This window comes from Lagenorhynchus albirostris, chromosome 1 (assembly GCF_949774975.1).
Source record: "Lagenorhynchus albirostris chromosome 1, mLagAlb1.1, whole genome shotgun sequence".
Classification (NCBI taxonomy): Eukaryota; Metazoa; Chordata; class Mammalia; order Artiodactyla; family Delphinidae; genus Lagenorhynchus; species Lagenorhynchus albirostris.
Genome location: NC_083095.1, coordinates 68,693,651 through 68,721,141, shown reverse-complemented (window position 1 = coordinate 68,721,141; position 27,491 = coordinate 68,693,651). Strand labels below are relative to the sequence as shown.

The 27,491-nt window shown below is 37.5% G+C and overlaps 1 protein-coding gene across 3 annotated transcripts in view; it reads right to left on the bottom strand.

The window, feature by feature from the left end:
* Positions 1-27,491, bottom strand: part of PRKD1 (protein kinase D1) — a 334,418-nt gene that overhangs the window by 5,390 nt on the left and 301,537 nt on the right. For all 3 annotated transcript variants that reach the window (XM_060144227.1, XM_060144221.1, XM_060144228.1), the window contains exons 14-16: positions 18,865-19,026; positions 18,198-18,296; positions 17,013-17,280 (exon numbers count right to left, since the gene is read on the bottom strand). In XM_060144227.1, coding sequence (XP_060000210.1) covers positions 17,013-17,280; positions 18,198-18,296; positions 18,865-19,026 — 529 coding nt within the window. The remainder of the gene's footprint in view (positions 1-17,012; positions 17,281-18,197; positions 18,297-18,864; positions 19,027-27,491) is intronic.

Below are 27,491 nucleotides of genomic sequence, written 5' to 3'. Positions count from 1 at the left end.
CGCGGCATGTGAGATCTTCCCGGACCAGGGCACGAACCCGCGTCCCCTGCATCGGCAGGCGGACTCTCAACCACTGCGCCAGCAGGGAAGCTCCAGTAGTTACTATTTTAATCTCTATTTTATATAAAAGGAAAAACTGAAACTTCAAAAGGTCATATAACTTGGTCGAAGTCAGACAGTTCCCAGGTAACAGTTGAGGTTGAAACCCAGGGTAACTGGCTCCAAAGCCCATGCTCTTAAATACTGTGGCATGCAGTAGGCACATCATACCATTAACTCATTATTATTAACCGATAATAATCTCAAAAACTAATTAAATTTAGAAAATTTCCAATAATGAACATTAAATTCTTCTTAGTCATGTTTCCACCATACTTTTATGTACATAAGTGCCTGGATTGATCTACCTATCTATCTATCTATCTATCTATCTATCTATCTTTGTGACCTTAGCTCAACATTTCAGCAAAGACTATTCTGAATGTGATGTGATCTCTCCTATCGAAGGGACTAATCCTCTAGCTTTCCACCACTTCCCAACTGAGTAAGCCTATCTGCTATGTATTAATCAAATTACTAGGAACCTTTTTTCAGGATAAGGCTTAAACATAGGACTTGATGACTCTCCAATAGATTACACGTCCAACTGCCATGCCTATTACTTATTCTTTGAACACACTCATAAAGGAGCAATGTTTCATCCTAGGAGTATCCCATTCAGTCCATATGTTATCATCTTCTCCAAAGGCTACTGTGGGAGATTTTTTTCTAATGTTTTATTATAGTTAAGAAACATAAGTCCTTAGTATTACTCATTCTACCTATCTGGCAGTAGGCATCTTATTGAAAAAGAATGCAATTATTCTGGAGTAATAGATTCTAAGTAAACTAATATTGACTAGTATTGGTTTTTAGCCATTTCCTTCTCAGTACCAGGATTTGTTTCTAAATATCTGCAAACTATTCATTTAATCATTCATTCTAGGATTTTGACAAGGACAAATATTAAGCTTCTTCTTGAATGATTAGAGAATCCATTCTTTCCCCCTTTTAGAAATTCAGAGAACCCTGGCCTGTCTTAAGTATTCTGGTATCTCTCTCATTTTATCCATGATTTACTAATTACCCACAATGGCTCTAGGAGCACCTCTGTTAGCCTCTTCAATATGCAGTAAGTCCTGTTCTGAACATCAGTCATAGTTTATAGCTGCCATTGAGTGTACTCTTGTGATACCACTATTTCCCCCCTAGGTACTAGCTCCCAGCTGAGACTGCTATGGGTAACCCTCAAATGTAAAGGATCCAAGTTAAGGGAGGAAGGAAGCCAATAGCAAAGGAGCAAAAAGACTAGTAAAACTGGAGTAGCTACAGCGGTCCCAAGAGAGTCAACAATCAGGAAAAAATTCCAAATGGGATCTCAACTCCAGTTCCAAAACTCAAATCAAGACTCAGAATTCTGACCTAGAGGGAATCTGACAGGGTTTGTCTTTGAAACTGCAGGGTGGCTGGGGGCGGAGAAGGAGAGACAATGGGAAAGACACATATGAAACTGGGCCATTCTGTGAACTTCTTTCAAAAACAAAGCAAAGGAGAAAGGGACGGTGGTCTGGCTGTGGGAAATAGGAAAGTAAGGAAGGGGACTGCAGCAGAATGGGAAGTCAGAAGGAAAGGTGACATGCTGGCATGTCAGCAGAACAGGATACTAGCACCCAAGGCGGAAACTAGAAGGATACAGAAACTCCAGGTTCCCTGGAGCACCAGGAAGATCTGGAGCCCCAGGATAAAGAGATATTTGGGGAAGCAGAGATTGCCGCAAATTCCTGGTACCCCATACTTCCTTCCATAAATATAGCAAAAAGTACATATCCCAATACCTGCCTTTCATGAGGTCAAGGTTTATTGCTACACAGTGCTGGATTCTCCAGTTTGGGGCAATAAGCAGATGTAATTTAAAACAGCTGTCGTTGTACCTAGGGCCAAAGCTGTGCAGGAAAATCCTCCATTCTCTGAGTTATATTATTTGTTTCACACCCTCCTTCCCTTATTCTCTCAATTTGAAGAGCCGCTTCTCCACCCCCAAAGAAAACAGGAGCAAAATAGGCAGTGGTTAGTTCCTCCTTCTCTTTGCAGTAAATATGATGGCAACTTTTTCAGAGAGTGGTAGGATTATTTTCTGATTCTACTTGCCCATTTACTCTGAGAGTTAGCCTTTCTAATATTATTCTGAGAGTTCTGTTCTCTTATTCATCCTAAAACTCAATCCCTTCCTTCCATATTTTTAATAAATGGTCTTAAGGCTGAGCTCTCTGAGCACCTCAAATAGCTACATTCGGGCAATGTGAGAAGTCTTTCCTTTTTCTTTCTTATTAGAAAATTTTAAACAATTGTATGGTTCAGATTTTTATTTTAAAGAATCCCCTCTCTCATAAGCACAGAGTTTTGTGTTTTCTAAAATGTCTCTGGCCATGGATTCATATTAATGTTTCCTATAAATTAAAATAAGAGCAAAGAAAATCTGTTTTATGACGCTTAATGTTTCTTTTTTGCTACAACAAATTCTTGGCTAACAAAGTTACTTTTCCCCTAACTTCCTGTACAGCAATTTCTCTTGTTGCCCCATCAGCTGAGAGACTGAAATGTCAGGAAAGCGAAGAGAAAATTTTATCAAACTTTTTTTTTTTTTTACCAGAATGGGACTTTCAGCAGATGTTGGGATAGCTGAAGTTCTGCATAAGTATATATGAACAAAAACAAAATTAAATGGTATATGCAGGTGCTGAGGGCTTTATGTTTTAATATGAAAAGAAACGTTCCATCGGTGTTAATTGTATGGATTCTATTTTCTTAGGGTGTCAAAATTCAGAATCATCTTTGAAATTGTGGAAACTATATTGCAGTCATTCTCCATTTCAAAGCAAATACCATGTGTATGGACAATAGGTTCTTAGTATGCAGAAGGGACATTTGCATGTGTCATAGCTATGGCTAAACTAAACAGCATCCAAAGCTTGGAGAAAATCCTACAGAAAGAATGGAACTGGACATGTGTGAAGACATAATAGGACCCTCAGGTCACACCTCTCAGTCATCTTCCATTTTTCATCTCTTTTTGGCCGACAGGCTTGCAGGATCTTAGTTCCCCGATCAGGGATGGAACTTGGGCCCCTGCAGTGAAAGCACCGAGTCTTAACCCCTGGAAATTCCCTCATCTCCCATCTTTCATTTTAGGTACCTGCCTGTCCCCCCATTCTCCCCACTAGATTTTAGCTCTTTTAAGGTCCCACAGATTGTGTATTCATTTTTGCACAATTTCATAAATATGTAAAATCAAATGCATCATTTAATGTATTAGGAAAATGCTTGCTAAATAGCATTTGATAGATTGAATACATTAATTAGAAATTTAAATATCCATTTTCTCAGCTCTATGTTTTAATATCCACATTATGTGCATATAGTTTGTATATTTTGGCTAAAAATACTCCTGGATGGTAGGACATCACACGTCTACAAATGGATCACAGGATCAATGACTTTCATCAGAAAATCAGAATAATGCTGAGAGGATCTGCAATACAGATCACATTTACTTTACAATGTTTATTTGACACGAGAAATTATCTGTGAAACCCTAGGGCTGACCTGTTTTGTACAGACATGGTAGTTTAGAAAAAATTGTTTTTTCCGTACTGTCTTTCGTCCAGCTGCAAATTATTGAGGTACAAATTTTCAAATTAGAAACCAGGTCAGAACTATCACTCTAGTGATGGAGTCTTCATCTGTCACTACTGAGCTCCTTGTTTGCTTTTCTCCCTTTCCATTCTGCCTCACTGCCTGTCACCCTGTAGGCTCAGTACTTCTCCCTTTGGCTTGATTCATGCTGAAGGTAAGTTATGTGTTTATTTAAAAAATCGTTTTGCAACCCTTCACATTCCAGCTCTCAACCCAGCAAGCTGTTGCCCGGCAACACTAAGTGGGGCGCTCCTCTCAGGGGCTGAAACCAGAGGCTGCCGGCAGCAAACAAGGGCGCTGGGAATCATCATCTCACTCGTTCCTGAGTCAATTACCGCAATCCAATGAAGTGCAAGACCTTTAGAGGCTCAAGCAGGGTCTTTCCTTTCCCAGTTCTTTCCTCTGTAGAAAGTTATTCTATCATTGGGTAGTCCTTTGCTTTACATTCAGTTTAATTTCCGCCTGAAGACTAGAAAGACAATCTTGGAAATCATGAATTGTTTAAACACAGCATACAGCAGCCCCCAAACTGATGCCAAACTGATTCAAAATTTAAAGTCTAAATTAAAATATATTTATATTAGTTTAATGAAGTTTGGGGTGAATTTTTTTCATTTTCACTTTGGAGGGGTTTCTGGTTTTTTTTTTTTTATGCTGATACTCAAGTCAAAGGTCAAGTGAAAAATTGTTAGGGGCCTCCAGGTGTCGGTAGTTTTAGAAGCACCTCAGGTGTTTCTAATATGTGCTCCTAGGGTTGAGAAAGCCTGTGCTAAGCAGTGCATTTCAGATTTTTACACCCATATGAATAATCTAGGGATCTTAAACTGTAGATTCTGATTAGGTAGGTCTGGGGAGGAGCCTGAGAGTCCCAGGTAGAACCTTAGACCACATTTTGAATAGCAAAGGACTAGGGGTATGAGAACATTGAAAGTAGTTAAAAACTGGTTTAATGTTGTTCAAAGGGCCCCAGAATAGATGGATATAAACATAGAGAAGGTCCCATCTTGTTCAGTATTCTGGTACGAAGACAATAGAAAGGTTTCAGGATAGCTTCTACTCAGAGGATGCCGACAGGAAGAGCAAACAAGTTGGATTACACAAATAAGTTCCAAGATAACTATATACATATAGAGCTATACTGGTAAGATAACATTTAACAGGGACGAATGAAACAGGGTCCTCTATTTAGCTACCCCCCACCCCGAAACCAAACCAGTCTAAGTACAGAATTGACAAATGTGGCTTATCAACGACATATAAGAAAAAATTCAGGGTCCTAAATGCACAGTAAACTCAACATGAGTCTACATTTTATACCTAAATCAAGTGTTATTTTATGCCATGCTAAAAGAAATGTGTTCTTTATAATGAAGGAATGGTGGATTCACGTTACTCTCAGGCTCATTGAACCTTGAGTCAGAACAGTTTTGAGGTTTGATTTAAAGAGAACATAGGGCTTCCCTGGTGGCACAGTGGTTGAGAGTCCGCCTGCTGATGTGGGGGGCATGGGTTCGTGCCCCGGTCCGGGAGGATCCCACATGCCATGTAGCGGCTGGGCCTGTGAGCCGTGGCCGCTGGGCCTGCGCATCCGGAGCCTGTGCTCTGCCACAGGAGAGGCCCTGGCAGTGAGAGGCCCGCAAACCGCAAAATAAATAAATAAATAAATGCAAAGAACATAGAGAGGGGAGTGTCTTGGACCAGAGTGAACAGGTGGTTAAAGAAAAAACTCACTGCCCAGGAGAAGAGAAAGCTTGGGGTGACATGATGGCTGTTTTCAAACCTCTGAGATAAGCTTTTATTTGGAAAAAGGACTGGGTTTGTTTCTACCAGTGGGTAAAAACCCAGAGACATTTTGTTCATTGTGCTAGGCTCAAACTGAGAAGAAATAGGGCTCCTCATGAAATTGTACATTTTCTATTACAGTAGCAACATAAGAGTATTCTGGATAATTGCTCAGTGGATTGGTATTGTGGAGCAGTACAGGGGTAGGATAAGATTTTTAATATTCTGTATTTTGAAATATTATTCTGTGTTGTTATTGTGAAAGAAAGCAAATTTACAGAATATTTAACATTTGTTGTTCCTATATCCTGACATCTCCACATATATTTAGATGTCACATTTCAACTCAACTAGGATGTACATTCAGAAGTGAAATTTTATTTTTATTATTGGGATATATAGGAAACATTTCAGTTTGGAGCACAAATAAACAGCCATTTTTTGAGCACTTATAATGCCAATGTTCTGGCTAAAACTTCTTCAGATCAGTTTCTCTCTACAAATTATCATTTTTTAAGAAAAAAATCTAATTATATTTTATTTGCTATCAAAGGTTCCTTACCTGGTGGGACACCTTTTCAGATATTAACTCATTTGGATTTTGAAATATGTATGTGTGTGTATGTATATAAACACATACGCACATACATATATTTAAAAATTCACTCTACTAAGTAGATATCATTTAAACCACTGTATGTCTTTGGCTCATAATTTTAAAGTTCCTTATTACTGAACAAAAAGTATACTCTTTTTCAAAAAAATTAAACGCAAGTAATCCTAGAATTTCAAATAGAGGTTGTTTAAAATGTTAAAACCCAGTGGAAGTTGTGACCCACATCAGTCACTATAGTTTATCAATCATGATAGAATCTCATGGTACCCAGTCCAGCATTTTTAAGTACTTTACTGCCTAGTCCCCTTGCATCTCCTCCATGCTGTTACGTCTGACAGTGGTGCTAATATGTTGACAAATCAATCTATTCATTAATATTCAGCAGGCTTGCTGGATCTGCAAGGCTCATAAACTGTTACAAACACAGTTTAATTTTTAAATGACAATTGTCTTTCTTTTGTTTCTCATACCATTGGATTTCTGGGTCTCATCTACCCGAGGCTTATTTTCAATAGGGTTATTTTTTGTTTTGAACAATATGTAGTGAAAGAGGGACCTACAGCTGGTTCCTTTTCATGGCAAAGTGCTACTTCCAACTTAAGTGTTTAGCGTTCTGGAACACTGTTGGATTTTGAAAACATACCATGTGGTAATGGTGCTAGGCTTTTATTTAGCTTTGCTTTGTGTTTGTACTGGCTGTATTTTTCATCTCCAATTTCTGGGGGAAAAACGCACTTGTGACCAATTTTATTTGAATTTACCACATTGAATGGCAAAAAAAAATAGCTTTTAAAATAAAATTTAGATGCTTGGATAAATTTAGTGGTATATTATTATAGCCATTCTATGCCTTGGGATGCCATATATTCTGCACTGAACATAAATGTCAGCAGAGGATTGAGACCAAATGGAAGAATAAACTACAGCTGCACTTATCAGGGGAAAGAAGCAGCAGAAATATTACCATTGAGACTGTTGGATCGTGCAGTGGAAAAAATCCTGTGTCACGGGTGCACCATCCCAAGTTGATAATTTTGAACTAAAGATAAGTTATAGGAATAATGCAAGGGCATTTCCTTTTCTTTTTTTTTTCCTTTTCACATATGTCAAGGCTTCATGTCTGATCTTAATTCTTGATTATATCAACTAACCATGTGACTCTGAAGCTGAGCAGTGACAACACAGCAGGTGAGATGAGAATAGGTGCTTCTTCAGACTTCACCTGCAAGCACAGAAAATGATCTCTGTCTGCGGGGGTCGTGGGCTCTTTGTGAGACAATTTCTGAGGTTGCCTCTGTGTTGATTACTGCCTGCTTGCCTCCCTAATGGCATATAAAAGAATATCAAAACTCAGAAGGAAAAAATAGTAATTTATCCAGTGATCATCATGGTCTATCACTAACCTTCCTCAAATTTACTGTGTATCTCTAATTGAACACATCAATTCAATCTGATGATGGAAGTGTACTTTTACTCTAACAGAGGCTTTCCCATCACTGCAGGTTTGTCATCATTCTCCTAGTAGGATGATTTGCACTGAAGCAAATTATATTTCACCTTATTAGCTATATAACCCACCTCACATGGTTACCTGTGTCATCTCTCTTCTCCTTCTAAGAATAAACTCTTGGGTAAAAAATGCTGTATAAAAAAGCCATTTATAAAATAGAATAATTTAAGATGTGTTAGGATCTTGATCAACTGAAGGAATGTAGAAAAAGAGAATTAATTTGACTCTCACACTTGCAAATTCTCCTTTGTGTGGGCAAAGCAGGTTTAGAGATTTAAGATTACATCTTCTTCATCTGCTCAGTCACCATGCAAGAATTGGTATTATAGAAAAGGAACTATAACCCTCTAACTCTCCAGTAATATTCACATATAAAATAGTATATATATATGTATGTGTATATATATATAGGTAGATACAGATACATAGATAGAGTTTGTACATTTAACATGATAGACAACTTTTAGACCAGATGTGCAAGAATTTAAGTCACACAAAAGGTTGTACTCCACTTATTCCTGGAACTTTCTTGCACTTTTGTTCCTTATTATTTTTTACAAAAGTGTCATATGCACCTGGTAAAAGATCTAAATCAATCAGTAGGAAGAGTTCAAATTGAAAGATAAAACCTCATATCTCATTATTAAACCTCTTTTAACTATGTAAAAAATTTCTTCTGATTACCTCTACACCTTAAAAAAATATGTGCAGTATCATTTATGCTTGATTCACTAACTTTAAGCTATTCAGAGTATGGATGAATGCCAGTCTGTGAAATGTTTATTAGTTTACAATGAGATAAGTATAGAAAGTGAGACTAAGTCTTTGGAAACTTTCACAGCATTTTGACATTGCTATCACATTTTTATTATATTTCACAAAGTACTGATCCATATGTTTGGAAATTAAAATAAAATATAACTGGTCCTTTATCACATAGTTTGAGAAGAACCACCTTAAAAACAAAACAAAATAAAACACTGATTCTCTTCCATTAAGGACAATGAATCATTCATTTCAGCTTTTTCTACCTCATTGTCCTCCTTTATGCAATTAATTTAGTTACATTAACGTACTGGCTGTTGTAATTTAGAACAGTGCCTGGTGCACAACACAGGATATATATATATATATATATATATATATATATATATACACACACACACATATGTATATATAAAACATTTATTCAAAACGATTAACTCTATGATTAAATCGTATACTAAATCATGCATGTGAATGTACTGGGCTGGCCAAAAAGTTCATTCGGCATTTTCCGTACAATCTTACGGGAAAACCCAAATGAACCTTTTGGCCAACACAATACATAAGCCAATCCATTCACCTCGGCAGAATCGGATATCAACTCTGTGCAAGTTACAGCTCTTACAGCTCCTTTCACCTCTTCTCTGTCCTCCTTTCCAGTGTGAAAGAAGTTTCACTATTTACACACCCTTTTGCATAATTATAATGAAGTCAGATACGCTTGGTCTAAAGGTTTTCTATAATTTAAAATTAATAAGCAATATGTGGAATAATTTATATATAACTATTATGAACTATAGGATTATAACTCATACCCCCTATAGTCTATAACCTATAACCCTACAACCTGTAACATCAAATTTCTACACCTATGCCCACTCAAAGGAGAATTTTCAAGTGTTAAAAGGATTCTCTCTTCCTATATTCCCTTAATCGCTCAAAATCATGACACACGTTAGTTTCTTCTTTATTACACATAACTTTATTACACAAATTTTTGCATTTCCTGGAGTTTCTTTTTTCTTCTTTCATCTTGACGTAGGAAGCTTGTCAAGAAGCTTTTTCTTATTTTTTTTCTTACTATTTTCATGCAAGTCTATATTGAAATACATTCAACATTTGGAACAAATTACACCTCCTGATATTAAATATCTGATAAAGAAAATGATGTGGATACAAAAAAAATGTTACGAATGAGAGGAATTTTTAGTTCATCTAAATTTGAATATTGGAAACTTACTAAAAATTTTTTGAGAGCACTGTCAGCTGCCAGGTCTTTCTGGGGATCAGGGCTCCCGAGCAGTGTTTTAGAAGGTGTGCTCCATGGACTACTTACAGTCTCAGAGCAAGATGGCAGTTTACGGGGGTGGAGTCTGGGAATCCCCATTATTAACTCGCTCCTCTGATTAACCGCTGGCATGCCAAAGTTAAAAACTGTCTGCTATACATTTAGAACGAGACAATTACAGGTAGTTTAAAACGAGCCATGATCAAGGAGGTTCTTTGGCAAAATTATTAGTAATCCCCTACCTTGCAAATATTCCTGTGTTCTGACTATTAGGTAGTTTTTCCACTTCCTGTTTCTAAGCTCTACATCCCTGTTACCTATTTCTTTTCTTTTCTTTTTTTTTTTTTTTTTGCGGTACGCGGGCCTCTCACTGTTGTGGCCTCTGCCGTTGCGGAGCACAGGCTCCGGATGCGCAGGCTCAGTGGCCATGGCTCACGGGCCCAGCCGTTCCGCGGCATGTGGGATCTTCCCGGACCGGGGCACGAACCTGCATCCCCTGCATCGGCAGGCGGACTCTCAACCACTGCCCTGCTTACCTATTTCTTAAGTTATAGATTGAGTCTTGGTTGCAATTTTCTGGTTTTTTGGCCATGTCCATCCAGGATTCACCCTTATTATGTACTAGATGTGACAAACATGGAGGACAACCTGGCCTATCTCTTGTTATTTTGGAATTGCTAAAAATGCAATGAAAGAAAGGGCATATTGGTACATGATCAAATAAGGTGCAATTCTCTTTAGTTTCATCTGATTATCTAAAAAAACGTTTAAATGACAATGGACTGCCTGTTCCATAAGATGAAGTAAATCTGCCTAATCAAGTAACTATTTGAAAATAGGTGAACAAGTCCTTTCAAGGAACTGAGAAATGTCATAGCCATCCTATGTGCTGAGGACTAAGCTTAACCTAGTATGAGATAAAGCTGGAGGTGAGAGTGAGGCCATGTCTAATTACTGACAGGTAGTAATGGATAAACTGGATGGTCAAATGGCCATCAGATAGTCACAATGATGAAATGAAACAAGGTACAACACACTGACTTAGAATGAACTGAAATGTTCTCAAACTCCTCCTTTCCCATGATTACCTAAAGTCTCCTTTTGTGCAATTATTTGTAATCATATGATTCATTCTGGAGTGTTTTATTGTATACATGCATTTTTATTTAGTTATATATGTATAGCAATATATAATTTATACAAGTATTTAGTTATATATATAATATATAACTGTGATTAAATATGTGTTTAGTTACGTACATAATTATATGACTGTATGTATGAGTGTAGAACTAAAATATATATAGAGAGAGATCGACTGATCATGTAAAGTGATTGGAAATAGTGTTTAACACATTTAAGGTAATCTAGTTATGTCAATCACTGTGCTAACCACTTTCCAGTGCAATTTCATTTAATACTTAAAGTAATCCAGTGAGTTAGTAACTAGTGTCACTATATTGCAGACAAGAAAACTGAGACCTGAAGGAATAAGTAACTTGGATGAGGTCACCAAGATGCTGAGTGGAGGCAACTCAGGTCTTTATCACAACATGATCCTGTTTCCCTGTCTTTTTAGACATTATTAAAAATTGTGTTGCTACACTAGCTCTAAGCTAGTGAAAACATATTAAAAATTTAATGTGACAGCATGGCTAAATCCATTAGAAAGGATAATCAAGTGGCTGTCAATGCAATGAGTAAGAGCATCTGCCTTGGAGCAGGCTGACAGGACTTGCACCCTAGCCCCACCCAGGGAAGCCACTTAACCTTCTATGTATGCAGTACCTCATCTTTAAAATGGAAACAATTATAGTATCTACTCAAAGGTTGGGGACAATTAAATAAGTTCATATATGTAAAGTGTGTAAAGTAGTGCTTGGCTACAGTGCAAAGGTTATAGAAGATTAGTTATTCTTATTTTTTCTCTCAAAATTTATTTAATTTTACTATTACCATTTTACCTGTAACATTTGCTAAGTTAAATTTTCCCCAATTTTTTTCTCATTTTTCAACTCATGCTTTAATTCACAAAAAAATCTACTTTTATAACGGACATCTGTTAATGCTTTTGTGTTTGTTTTTAGCCTAGTATCTTTTCCCTGCAGGAACTTCCTCTCTCCAACCTGGAGGGGCTCTCCATCATCCACAGTGCCAATCAGAGCCAGGCTCCTGCAGTGACAATGTGATTGTTCCCAGGGTATTACAGGATTTAAGGGCAGCCAATCAGTGCCCCTTTCAGAGACTCTACAGCTACTGACAGATAATTATGGTTCCATTCTGAGTCATGTACAATGGGTAGCATGTAAGCCTGGAGCTGCTGGGAGATCACTTTGTACCACATGAAAAGCCCACCTGAGAAGGAAGCCATCATAAAGTAAAGCAGAGGTAAGAGAGAGAAATGTGACACTTGAACTACAGGATCCAGATGAATGGAGTTCACCTTCTGGACTTCCCTAGTTGTGTGAGTCAATAAATTATCTCTGTCTAACTTAGAGATAAGTTTCTATTATTTGCATGCAAGAGTCCTGATTAACTCACTGATAAATTATTAGTAAGCATATCTCTAATGCCAATACTCAGCTTATTATATTATAATAGCAAGAATAATTAATGAGTTTAAAATATTCCCTATAGGTTGCTAAATAGCAAGACATTAGAAATAAGCACGCTTTGGTGTGCAACAATGTATGCTGTGAAGAATGGAGAGAAACCAATGATTTCAAGTCCAAGCCCTACCACTGTGTGACCTTAGGCAAATTATTGAACCCTTCTGGTTTCTAACATAGAGACTAAATCAAGTTACTTATTACAGGATTGCTGTGAGGATCAAATGACACAATGATAGCTCAAGCACTTCAATATCTAGTATTATATTTTACTGAGTCCATGTCTACACTAACAGAAAAAAAAAAGCACGATAAAGGAATTTTCTCTTTCTGACACATCTACGTACGTTACAAAGACCTTACAACTTTCTTTTATCTTTTGCTTTTTCATGCCAAGAAAAAAAGTACAACTAACAATTTTTCTGAAGAACACTTGGGAAATGTGCACATCAGTTTGCATATAATTTCTAAAATTATACAATCAATTCTTGGTTACTCGCCAGAGCAACTGCTTAGCTTAGTGCTCTGCTATCCTTTTCCTAGATCCAAATCCTTGGCTCACCCCACACCTGCGTTCTATAAATGCCTTTCACATTCTTTATCTCTTTCAGTCTCTATTACAACTTCATTATATGGGCAGGAATCATTACCCTGTTTTACAGATGAGAAACTGAAGCTCAGAAAAGGTAAGTGATGGCTAATTAGAATGGCAGGAATACAACATCACAAACTGCTTCACTGCTGATCCTTACCTTTGATTTAGAGTCACTGAGGTGCCTAGATGTTTACTTCCTTGCATCTGGAATTTTAGTGGTTCTGGTGTGGTTTACAGTATCCTGAGACTGAAAATTCACTAATTTCAGTTGTGACCACCCTTGGCCTGATACTAGTTTGCTTGTGTATTCATCAGATCCTACGTGCTTAAAATTATTTGGTACTGGCCCTGTGATAATATCTAATCAGGAAATTATTTGTTCCCAACAAGACAGTGGAATAGAATCTGGGCCAGTAATTACTTTTGTAACACCTCAGATAATATTATGACATAATTTAATCAGCTTTTCTTTATATTCAATAATACTTCTGTTTGTACACTAGCAGGTAGGTAACTCATTTGCCATCTGAGCTTCATTTAGCAAATAGTACAACTCCTGTGCCTCAAAGGCAAGGATGAGCTAGAAAAAGATACTGAGAAGAGAGGCCAGTTAATCCCCAAACTGATACTTGAGTCATTTAGAAGAAGGAGATTCTACCTGAGCTGGTTTCCACATCACTTTGTCTGAGTGGCAGGGCATTTTTAGTGCTTAGACATCTATAGCCAAGTAAAATGTGTTCTTTCTGGTCAAATATAAATGCCTCTTGAATAATCCCATGTAATTCTCTCTTTGTAAAACGCTGTATCTCTTCCTTTTCTTTCTTCAGTGGCTGGCCTAAGTTCCATCTCCCCTGAAAATGCAATTCTGACTAGTCAAGTCCACAGTGATTCTCCCTCCTCTGAACTTGGAGACCCTGATTTTATACCAAGCTAACAATTCAAGGAAATAAATGATCATTTTCCCAAGTTCATATGACTCATCTCCCCAACAAACTTTCAAGGGCATTTTATGAAAGCCTGAAGGATATTTTATGTTTTGCCCTTTACATTCATATTACTTATGCATGTATACTGTGGTTTCCCAACAAGAGTTTCTTGAGCTATTGATATCTATGCCTCTGGTTTCTATTACTAGTGATAATTAAACATTCATAATCTATAGCTTCTATCTACACAGAAGGCCAGCATATTTCCGAGAGTGGGCATCATTTGTTCCACTACTGCAAGAAAAAAAATTTTTAATGTGAAGGTTATTTTCTTAATGTCCTATTCTTGCATAACAGGAAAATGTATGACTGGCTTTAGAGATATTTCAGATTTGCACTGTGGTAACAACATCAAGTTATCCTACTGGATTTCTAGATTATAGATATCAACCATACCTTTAACTGTATTTAAAGGTAATGTTCCCTGACAAGGTTAGGTCACAAGGTTATTTGATAATTCTCTCCTTTCTGCCTCCTGGATGAGAAAAAGAATTACACTTCCCTTTTTTCTCCTATTGAATTATCCTAAACATTTCATTAATCCTTTGGCTACATGGTAGTTCTTTTTAAGGTCACAGATTCCTTCAAAATATATCCACCTAGCTATGATTTACAAGTAATTAAATGATGTTAAAGGTTATTCACAAAATCAAAACTACAATGAGGTATCACCTCACAACTCACACTCAGAATGGCCATCATCAAAAAGTCTCCAAATAATAAATGCTGGCGAGGTTGTGGACAAAAGGGAACCCTCCTACACTGTTGGTGGGAATGTAAATTGGTTCAGTCACTATGGAAAACAGTGTGGAGGTTCCTCAAAATACCAAAAATAGAGTTCCATATGATCCAGCAATCCCACTCCTGGACATATACCCAGATAAAACTCTAATTCGAAAAGATACATGCACCCCTATGTTCACAGCAGCACTATTTACAATAGCCAAAACATGGAAGCAACGTAAATGGCCATTGAAAGAGGAACGGATAAAGAAGATGTGGTACATATGTACAATGGAATGTTACTCAGCCATCAAGAACAACGCAATATTGCCATTTGCAGCAACATGGATGGACCTAGAGATTATCACACTAAGTGAAGTAAGTCAGACAAAGACAAATACCATATGATATTACTTAGATGTGGAATCTAAAATACGATACAAATCAACATATCTACAAAACAAAAACAGACTCACAGATATAGAGAACAGACTTGTAGTTGCCAAGGAGGGGAGGGGAGGGAAGGAATGGTGGGCGTTTTGGACTAGCAGAGGCAGACAATTATATATAGGATGGATAAACAATAAGGTCCTACTGTATAGCACAGGGGACTATATTCAATATCCTGTGACAAACCATAATGGAAAAGAATATAAAAACGTATATATATATAATGTGATATATATAGATGTATATAGATATATAATGTGTGTGTGTATATATATATATATATATATATATGTATAGCTGAGTCACTTTGCTGTACAGAGGAAACTAACATAACATTGTAAATCAGCTATACTTCAATACAATTTTTTTAAAAAGGTTGCTGCCAATAGTAACTCAAAGCTCTGATAATAGATGGATCGTGCCATTTAATATGAATGTAGTCTAAGAACTAATGGTCCAAGCAAGTTATACATGCTCTTTTCCAATTTCTGCACCACCACGTGCAATAACAGGTATCAAACAGATGTTTATCTATGAATGTATTTGCCTCTTCAAGTGGTGGAAAATCTCAACAAACTTAGAGCTAGATGTTGCCTGACAACTAAAAAGGAAGCAGGACCAGTGGTTACAGAATGTACGCTCAGAACATCTGGGTATAAATTCTGGCTCTGCCACTTACTAGCTTTGTGATTTTGCCAAGTGGTTCACTTCTTTTGATTCAGTGTTCTCACTTGAAATATAGATATAATAGTTAAACCTTTTGTTAAACCTCACATTTTGTGTGTGTGTGTGTGTGTGATTTAAATAAACCTCACATTTTGTGTGTGTGATTTAAATAATAGTTAAACCTCACATTTTGTGTGTGTGTGTGTGTGATTTAAATAAACTCCAAAGCACGTTCATGAGGAACTGCTTTCTCTTTTTTTTTTTTTTTTTTTTTTTTTACGGTACGCGGGCCTCTCACTGCTGTGGCCTCTCCCGTTGCGGAGCACAGGCTCCGGACGCGCAGGCTCAGCGGCCATGGCTCATGGGCCCAGCCGCTCCGTGGCATGTGGATCTTCCCGGACTGGGGCCCGAACCCGTGTCCCCTGCAACGGCAGGCGGACTCTCAACCACTGCACCACCAGGGAAGCCCAGGAACTGCTTTCTGAAGCATGCAGTGAGCCATTTTCACTGCCCTGACTGCCCCACCACTTCTTTTAAAACTATCTATCACTTTTCCTTTAAGAAGGAATTAAAACTATCTATCACTCTTCCTTTAAGAAGGAATTAAAACTATCTACCACTCTTCCTTTAAGAAGGAAACATTTATTAAGAAGAATTTAATTTTAAATAATGCAACACTGCCAAGGTAATCTATCCTAAAAAGAAAGCATCAGAGATACATATAAGAAATTATACATAAAGGTTATCTAACACTGAACAAATAGAAATAACCTAAAAATATAATAGCGGGGAATATGTATAAAATATTATACATGCTCTAATGTCACATATAGGAAAACAGTATACAAAGAATGCAGTACACTAATATATGTAATGTGACAATTAAAATATCAATATCATAAGGTTCTTGTGCCCATAAGTTAAAAGTGCTTAACATAGAAATAGGCATATAGTAAATAAAAGAGTACTGTTAGTAAAGATCAAGTATTACCATTATATCAATGTGTAAACATTTATAAGTTCTAAGGAAATACACCAAATATTAACAGTTTCTCTTTATTTCATTTACCTTTTAATGTGTATTTCTCAATTTCTCTGTAACACATATACTTTTTACCAGTAGATATTTTTGTCTCCATTTCCTTTACTGCTCCATCCACCTCAATAAATTTGTGCCCCTGCCTTAGTGGGCAATTTGCAATAAGCATTTATCAATTTAAAAATTCACAACTGAATTAATAATATAACACAATGATTAAATCATTATCACTTTTGAATGGAAGATATTACCTTCATGAGAGATTTCCTTCCAGGGATTTGGTGGATACATGAAAGCTGCATTCTGGATTTGGTCGTGGATGTCCTCATCTTCATTAAATGGGAATGTGCCACTTAGGCTTACATAGATGATGACCCCAACAGACCACATGTCTAGAGAGCGATTATAGCCCTTGTTCCTTAGAACCTCAGGAGCCAGGTAAGCTGGGGTACCCACCACTGACCTCCGGAAAGACTTCTCTCCAATGATCCGGGCAAAACCAAAATCACAAAGTTTCACCTGTTGATAATAATGGTTTGGAGATATAGTAAGGTCACAAACTGTGTGTCTTAGTCCACAACTGCTAAAAAACAACTATAATATTTTACATATATTGTATGGATTTCTCACGGTAGAATAGCTATTTTCCATTTTATGTACTTGAAGATAGTGGTTTAGGTACTGATACAAAAGTATGTTTTTATTCATAAAAATATCATCTAAACATTCTCCTTCCCTCCTCCGTAAAACCAGAGATAAATGTGAAAATATGTATACACAGAAGTGGGTAATAGTGTTTTACTAGGCAGGAAAACATCATGCAAACTGATGGATTTAACTCAAGGGCTTATTATAAGGAAAGGTTGAAGGATAAGCACAAGGACGCATCATGCCATCCACAATATTCCTCAAAATTAGCTCTGCACGGACACCTAGGCAGGACCCGAGGGTATCAGGGAGCCAGGGCAGAACAGCCACCTCAGTCACTTCAGATATGACAGCTCCTGGGAAGAGATACAGTTGTTTTGCATCCTCTGAGTTGAGGAAAAGAAGAAACTTTTTTCCTTGCCCCTGAGAACAACACTGAACTGCAATATCTTGCCTAACATTAGAGAGCTGGTAGCATCCCTGGGACTCTTAAGTGTCTCCCTCTTAGGCCAGTGCTCCCAGCATTGACCTAGTGCTGCCAGTTCTCCAGGATGTCCACACGACAGAAGCAGAAGCACAATGAGAGGCTCAGTGTGCATTATTAAGGCAGGCTGAGCTGAGATGCAGAGCGACAAAGCTGCAGTCCCCACAATATAAGAAGGGTAACGGATGAAAACAGACAGGTGAGACTTGAAACAAAGGTTTTGAGGAGAAAGGGTGACAGAATGCTGCAGGGGAACCAGTGATGCTGTCGGCTGGCTTTTTTGCTGAGAGGCTTTCATACTTGCCTGAGGGAAAGGATCAGCTGATGCTAGCAACACGTTTTCTGGTTTGAGGTCACAGTGAACAATATTTTTAAAGTGCAGATGACGCAAAGCTACAAGTATCTATAAAGGAAAAAATCATCAAAATCATTTTATTTTAGTCTAAAGGTTTATTTCAAAATGTTTTCTACTAGGACATAAATTTAGAGGGTCAAGAGAAACCTCAAAATGAATGGTTGAGTTTCTTTATACTCCAGTTCCTGAAATGAGCTAGATTAATTAACACAGCAGGTTTCTAAGGAAACTTTAATGGAAAAAGTATCATATTATGGTATCCATATAGCAACCAAAACAGGTGTAGATAAAAGAATTCAATGATATCTAACAAGGATACATATTCCTGAATATTTTCAAAGAATGAGGACTCAGTCACTGTGCATTTTAAAATTTCATGAGTAGTTTTAATACATGAGCCTGCACACACATTATTCATTTGGTACGTATCCTGAACTCTGGATGCTACAGATATAAATTAGAGAATACAATAAGCCACTGCAACTTTTTTTTTAAGTGTAGTTTAGACTGGGGAGGTAGGGACTAAACAACAAGGGTAGAAAGCTCTAGGTAAACAGTGATAACATTTGATATTAGATATTACTTTTTTTTTTTCTGGCTCTAATTGATTTCTTACCTGAGTAATTAAAAACTTCGTTATGTGCTCTGGCAACCTGCCCTTTTCACTTGACAAGATCATCTCCAGCATGTCTCCATGGAGTTTTTCCATAACAACAAACACTCTTTCAGGCGTCTCAAACATACACTCCAAATTTACAACACCAGGGTGATGAAGGTTCTATTAAAGATAAATAAAGCACTTGAAGAAAATGAGTTTTTTGATACTGTTTGGCAAGCTCACTGATTATATAAAACTGTTCACGTTTAAAGCTGTGGAGAAACCCACACTTAAGATTTTTAACACCTCTAAATTCCACATGTGCTGCCTTGTATTTTTGAAATTCTAATGTCTCCAAAAAATACATCTTTACTTTCTGTGCATAGTGAATTTTTTTTTTCTATGCTACAAATCCAAGTTCCAGCACAGTGAATTGCTAATTAGGTTTTAATTAGAATACCATACTGAGAAATCTATAATTTCTTAGGATCATCTCCAATATTAAGCATACTGTCCTAAATAAGTTTACTAGGCCATCTCTACACACTTCATAGAAGTTTAAGGTAGACAAGATGAAGTATGTTCATGGAGTGCACCTGACTGCACTGATGAAGCACATTAGTCAAAACCTTTTGGCACTGCTCTGCTCTTGGAGGCTGCTCTAGTTTGCTCCAGAAGCTCTTACACAGAGTAAAGACCCCCATGAAAACAGAAAAGAAATGATTATTGAGCCCTGTTTTGTTCAGGACACCATGCCATGTGGTAGTGCTGCATGGTTCTCAAGCAGTCAATAAATATTTCCACAATAAAGTAATGGCCAATAATGATAGGCTGAATTTGGCTTGACAGGTTGTCACACATGTCAAGTAAAGTTACTTTTAACATTAGATGGGCCCTTGTAATGATGCTTAAGTCTGAATGTTCGTCTGGGGTCATCAACAAAAGCCTTTGATCATTTGACTTTTAATATTTTTTTTCTGCACATGACAACAAAAAATCCTAACATTAAAAGAACTATTACATATTCCACTTATATTTCAATGAAAAATGGGGAAAAAAATCATCACGAATAAAAACTACCAAAAGAAAAAAACAGGGACTAACTTTAATGTGCTAACAGCTGAACAGGCAGAAGAAATTGCATCCTTTATTCTAGGGGAAAAAAATCTCAGCAAGCAATAAAATTAAATGTAAAATGAAAATTCCACAAATGATTGGAAACCTGAAATGGTTCACTCTTCAGACCTCACAGACAGATGCTGGGTGGCGAGCAGTAGAGGGGATGTGGGTGAATCTGCACTGTCATTGTCTTCCATGCTACTCATCGGCATAGAGAGCCTGGCATCAACTCAACATGGAGCTACGGCTGTGGTTGGCAGTAGCTCCCGTGATGATAACCTGTCTCTCTGGGTGCCCTTCCACTACTTTGGCAATTGTGATCTCCACCTCAGACATCTGACGGGTCTTTCTGATTCTGAGGCCTTGGGGCCCAATCATGCAGTATAATGTGGTCATGGTATAGCAAGGTACTGAATGTGGTCTGAGAGATGCCTGCACACCCACCCAATGGCCATTCACCTCTCGAGGGCTGGAGTGATTATTCTTCAAACTGTCAAATCTGGCCACTTCAGATAGACTAGGCCCCCAGAGTTATTCTCTCCTGGTCAGAGCTCAAGTACGTGGGACAACTGTGGGATTAACAAAGCTCACACTGTCACTACTCTTAAATTTCTTTGTCCCGACTGCCTCCCAATAGGACCAGATAGCTGGTTGGCTTTGACCACTGTGGGAGTGCCAGATCCTTAGGTGGGAGCCTCTAATTAATGACTCCCTATATCTGTTCGATACGCAGTATGGAAGACCAGTGACAGCATGGTTCATACCTGAACCCGTGCCCAGGCTGTCACAACAACTAGACAGACCACCAGCCTCTGGGTATCCAAGCATCTCAGCTGTCCTCTTTTAAATCAGTGATCACAGAAGAAGCTTTAAGGATGACATGAGAGTCCTGCCAGAGTCATGATTCTCCCAGGACAAGTCCACTATGAGATGTGATAAGTATACCTTCCTCTTCTGAGTATCTTCTTAACTGATTCTTTCTTCTATTTACTCTAACTTTAAGCACTCAAGCAGTGTTCTTGGGAGTTTGGCTTCTTTAATTGGCCAAGGCCTTGTCTAGGTGGGGAGTGGGAACAATGAATAGGAAAGGAGCAGAACAACAGAAGTAGGCAGCAAAGCAAGCAGGTCCCTTGTGTTTAGACAGAGGAAAACCTAGAGCGTGAAGGAGAAGATGAAAGTTAAGGGAGTGAGACCTCCAGGACCCAAGGAGGGCAGGGGAGGACAAAAGTGGTGTGGTAGTGCCTCAGCCTGCTGCTTCTGCTGCCCTTGTCGTAGGCTGTGAAGGTTGGGGGTAGAGTCAGAAGATGACCAGGAATCTCTCCTACCTAAATTATTCGAATATATGCACAATGTCAACCCTCATGCGCCTCTACTTGTATTTTTCTAAGCATATGAGTTCCTAGTGGTACTTAAGTCCTCCAGTCAGTATACTCCTTTTTCCTTTCCACCACTCAACAAGAAGACTTGAGAGGCCCCTATTCAGAAGGTAGGACTTTAACATGTGCTTATCTAATTGGTATATTCCCAAAATGTTCTAGGCCAAAAGTATGGAATAGACCAATGAGATTGTTTACTGTCAATTATTTTGTGCCATGTTCCCTGTAGACTCTGAAGGACTGTACAACTCTCCTTTAACAGCATCTTTATGAAAAGGATAAGGGAAACATTTTTCTATTTCTCGATAAAAGACTTCGAATATAGTTAGGGATATATTTTAGAAAAAAGTATAGTCAATGAATGCATTGAACTAAAGGTCATGTATATACCACTGGTAAAAAAAAATGTCTTAGAAAAGTTTAAACTCATATGTTCATTGCAACTGGCCCTTGGTCTTTTACCAAAACCTTTATGTTTTATAGGTTTGCTAAAGAATACATTGAGTGGTAGCTGAAAAATCTTTCCAATAGCAAAATGACTTCATTTTTTCTGTATAGCTGATATACAATAAGTTGATATTTTTTTGGGTTTATTATGTATGGTTGAGACAAGGCCATCATAGATGCCTACTCAAGACCCGTATTTTTTTTGCACTGAACCAAATGACCAAACTTGTTTTTACATTTGACAATAAGAAAAGAAAACGGAATATAAAGAATCATGCCTTCATCATCTAAATTCTCTTTACTATACTGATGAGAAGCATTTATTTAGCCTAGAGAAGATAATATTTGAAGACTAGAGATAGAAAAAAAAATTAAAGTCACTATTTTCTATCATGTATGATTCATATTATCTTTTTAATACCTTAAGATCAACTCTAAGATGAGCTTTAATCAAAGTAGTTGATGTGACTTGTTCACAATTTTAATTTTGTATATAAAATATGAAATAGCTTTTCAACATTTTCCTTCTGAAGTCTAAAGTAACTTAATTAACTTAAAAATGGTTTGATGACTGTAACATCACCTGTGGAATAGTAGAGTTCAGAAAGAATTTTTGCTAACTTCTCAGGCCTAGCTCAGGGATTTGGATAATAAATTTCATGGCAGAGTAAGCTACTACAGGACTTTCTGACCATCTGTTTGTTGCATTTAAGTAATTTAATTTTCAGGAAATGAAACATTTGGTCAAATATAGGAAAGAATAGTATCTATTCACACATTACAGATTGATGACATATCAATGGGGTGAATATAGGTTGTTTCAAAGACTCGGAGGAAATGCCATTTGGAGATCAAGACAAAAATTCTCCTGACTCAAATTGCAAAGAGAATTCTCATGTAATTAATGGAAACTAGTCACTAAAAGCAAAGGATTTATTTTATAAAAACATTTAATTAAAAATTTTAGTTTATGCGTACCTTCTATTTTATGTTACTTTTTTTTTGGATTTGTATTAAGTAATATTTAATTTGTACTTAAAATCTTTGATTCTAATAGTTTTGCTTTATTGTAAATCTAGCATTGCAAATTCATTCTATATATTTAGCTGTGAAAAATTAATGTCATGTGTTCCCCTTCTTCTACCTTCAGGATTATTATACTCAAACATATGAGAGGTAGGAAAGAGAAAAATTAGAATCAATGTATCTTTTCAACAGGTTATTTAGGATTCAGCCTTAATGTGGGAACTTCTGACTACTTTTCTATCAAACAACTAAGTGGTTTAGGTCATACTGGGACAGAAAGAAAGAAACTTCAAAGTGAAGAATCCAGGATCTAAATTCTAAATAGCATGCAGAGCAGACAGAAGAATATACCACAGCACAGTGGTGCACAGCGATGGGGGTGGGGAAGAGGTACCTTTCTCGGAGGCACAGCACCATGGCAACGGCTTTGTTGATTCTCATTCCCGGATTGGGGGATAAACGTACCATCTTATGAATTTTCTAAACAGAGTCTCTTACAATTTATGCTTCATTTACTGGTCCTAGAAGTCATAATCACCTAATGCCTTATGAAGGGGACACAGTGTGTAATAGTACCTTGATAGATGCTGAAAAGTCATCGTGTAGAGAGCAGATGATTATAAAAAGACTTGCGAAAGATAATAACCAAATTGATACAGTAAACTCAGCTATCTCTCCTAAATTCTCTCTTTAGTTTGATAACTGGAAATTTAAAGTAAGTGGCAGAAAAGAAAATTTCCTTTTGTGTTTCACCTAAAGGAGGCTACATTAAGCTAAGTATGAACTGCCACAAACTTGCACCTTCTAATTTGTCCTCCCCTGTCTTCCCTTGTGCTGTATTTTTAAACTTCAATGATGGCAGAGGTACCTCTACTGTGAAGTCAACAGGTGAGGGCTGTGTTACACCATGTGAGGGCCCTCCTCATATAACATGAGGATGGAGATCGTTTGGTTGTTGCATGTGAACGCATCCCTATTTCATGTTCCGTTGGCAAAAAGCCTACAACTTAAATAGGCTCATACTCCAGTGGTTATCTTTTTGGAGGTAGCATTTTTTGGGGAAATTTCACCTGTAAAATTTTAGAAATGCACACTGATAATAACCTAGAACCAAATAAAGCTAACATATGCTGTCAGAGGAATAAATGCACCGATATTACTTCAATAAGACCAGATGTAACAATCCACCCTCCTGTGAATAGGTATCACTGGCTGACATTTAGATCAATGGGGCCACAACCAAATTTAACCTATTAGACTCTGAGAACTCACAAGTGACCAGATCATTCCTGGTAAAAATTGTCTGCCTATACCATCCATCAGAACTGGAGTGTAATGTTACTTTTTTTGTATGGCACTAATTAGCTCAGATTGACCCTGGTTTAAATAGTTCAAAATTTTGTGGAAGAAATAAGTTGAAGCATCTCCATTGACTGCTAATGACAATACATATATTGTGTCTGGATATCAAGAAAGGGAGTCAACTTTTAGGTGGCTGGATTATAATGCGAAATTTACCATTATTTCATCTTAGTTAGCTCTAAGTCCTCTGCATTCTATTAAGTAACAGTGGCACATGAAATTTTTTTTTTTTTTTTTTTTTTGCGGTATGCGGGCCTCTCACTGTTGTGGCCTCTCCCATTGCAGAGCACAGGCTCCGGACGCGCAGGCTCAGCGGCCATGGCTCACGGGCCCAGCCACTCCGCGGCATGTGGGATCTTCCCGGACCGGGGCACAAACCCGTGTCCCCTGCATCGGCAGGCGGACTCTCAACCACTGCGCCACCAGGGAAGCCCTCATGAAATTTTTTTTTAAAGGACCAGTTCAATATTTGCATGGAAGAAAAAAAAATCAGGTGACACCTGATACAAAACTTCTGTATTCACATATATCCATAAACCTATATACAACCCTCTCAGTCATTCTGCACTTCATCTCTTCTGGAAATGCTTTAATCTAGCTTTAGATTCCAGGGCTGTGCAGACACATGATAGATAGAATGAGTCCTCTCCTTTCCTTATATAAGGAGAAGAGACCGAATGCAGAGGGAGGAGTATGTAAAAAATACACTTAAAAAACCCTTCCATCATCTCTCATGTTTCTAGCCTTTCTTGACTTTTCAGTAGGTAGAAACAGTATAAAAATATGTGATATTTTCTACTCATCACCAGGAAACTTTCAGGTTAGAGGTATGAAGGAGAAATTTAAAAAGCAAAATCTAGATTCCTAAGCCCACCATCTAGAGTCATACATACACTGAGGTTTCACTGGCATTGATGTTTGTATATGGGTGAAATTGTTACTATAATTTTTGGTGGTCGAGGGAGTGATTTCTATCAAAAGAAAGACCCTTACACAGCAAGGATCCTGTATGCATCCTAGTATCTATCCCCTAGCCCCCGACAAAGGCCGGAGTTCCAAGTTGAATTTAGGCAAAAGGACGTAATATTTGAGAACAAGCAGCAAAGGCTTCAAATGCAGAAAATTAATAACTGATTGTTACCTTTAAAAAAAAATCAGTGTTAGTAAACATTTTACCCATAAAGTGTGACCCCCTTTCCTCTATGCCGTTACTGTTTGTTTTTAGCGGAAAGGCAAGAATTAAAAGAATGGCATGTTAAAATAAGGAAATTGGAATTTGTAGGTCAAGGTGTGTTTACTGTACATAAAAGTTAAAAAATGGATCAAATATCTGGATATTTTTTTCTATTTGCTACAAACGCATGGCAATGGAGACAACATCTGGAAAACTTTTATTTCCTGTTAACCTGCCTGATTGGAAACATGAACACATGAATCCCATCTTACCTTGATGTTAGATTTAAAGTGTAACTTTTAACAATTCATATCACTGTAGCCCAGTTACTATATTTAAATGTCAGCACCCCAGAAAGCATAACATTCTATTATAAGGTTAAATGACCTGTGTAGACACATAATCTCTCTGATGTCTTAAGTACTGGATATTGGGAACTGGAGTGACCATGTAAAGTCTACTGTACAGGGTTAGAAGACAGAACATTATGTGCAAAAAGGTCAGTTTGTGATATCTTACATTTGTGTAAGGGTTCTGTGGCACTTAACTGGCATATTATCAAAATTAAATAAGTTCTTAATTATGTGGCATCTCAGAATCTTTAATAAGTGAAAGACTATTCACTTCCAAGATGTAGATGACCTGGTTGTAGTACACAATATTTTCTTAACTGTCTTCATGAGAACATCTTAACCCCCACCCTCTTCCATGAAGGAACTCAAAAGACATGATCTTCCAAAAATATGTTGAGAAATATTGATTTAAAAAACACTTTATAGGAACCTCCCTGGTGGTCCAGTGGCTAAGACTCCACGCTCCCAATGCAGGGGGCCCAGGTTTGATCCCTGGTCAGGAAACTAGATCCCACATGCCGCAACTAAGAGTTGCCCCAACTACAGATTCCGCATGCTGCAACTAAAGATCCTGCATGCTGCAACAAAGAAGGATCCTGTGTGTCGCAACTAAGACCCAGTGCAGCCAAATAAATAAATACATAAATATTTTTTTAAAAAAATAAATAAATATAAAACATCTTATATATTATTTAATTTAATCCCCCCAAAACATTCCTGTGAAGAAGCAAGCACACCAAGTCAGATGAATTCTAAGCCATAATTAAGGAAACAAAAAGAGGGTTGCCAAAAAATGGAAAAGCTTTGACTGGAACCTGACCTTCTGACACTAAGTTTTCACTCTGACTAACTTCTTAGGGAACACAATACCTATTCAGAAAATTTTCTAAGTTTGTTTTCTTTTCCTTATAATAGATCTTTGTTTTATTTTTCCCTCTATCTTAGATATATATACACATTATCTGTGGGCTTTATTTATTGGAACGTGCAGAAGATAACAAGATTACTTTAGAGCTGCAGAACATGTCTTCAGAAGAAACAATTTCACTAAAATTCTTCATGCAGTAATATAAAAAAGAAAAATATTTGAAGAAATATGATGAACATGTAAGATGAAACAAAAGAAGTATAAACTAACCTCTCAGTACACACAAAAGAGAAAGAACTCAAATTTTCCATATTTTTTCTAGAGGAAAAAAAAGTTGACTCTTTCATGATTTAAGTAAAATCACCAGTTTGTGCAAATTTTCATTTTCCCACTCATATTTAGCAATATTATTCTCTGGTTTTCTATCATGATTACCTCTTTTCCACTTACTCTTGATCGTCTTTTTTGACTAAGAGAACAAAGCCAGGTATTTACAAGACGTATATTTAATCTTGTTCTGTGAAGATAAATTACCATTTTTTTTGTTTTTGTTTTTGTTTGTTTGTTTGTTTTTTTGTGGTGCACGGGCCTCTCACTGCTGTGTCCTCCCCCATTGCGGAGCACAGGCTCCGGACGCGCAGGCCCAGCCGCTCCGCGGCATGTGGAATCCTCCCGGACCGGGGCACGAACCCGCGTCCCTTGCATCGGCAGGCGGACTCTCAACCACTGCGCCACCAGGGAAGCCCAAATTACCATGTTTTGTAGTCAAAAAGGAATGCATGCATGTGCAGTTGGGGCAAATTCTGGACAAAAGATACAATGAGACCAAAAAACCCATCTGCCACTTTTGAAGAGCTAGGAGCAAAAGCAGGGGGTAGGGAGCAAAAGCAGGGTACTGTGCATGCCCCCTGCACACAACA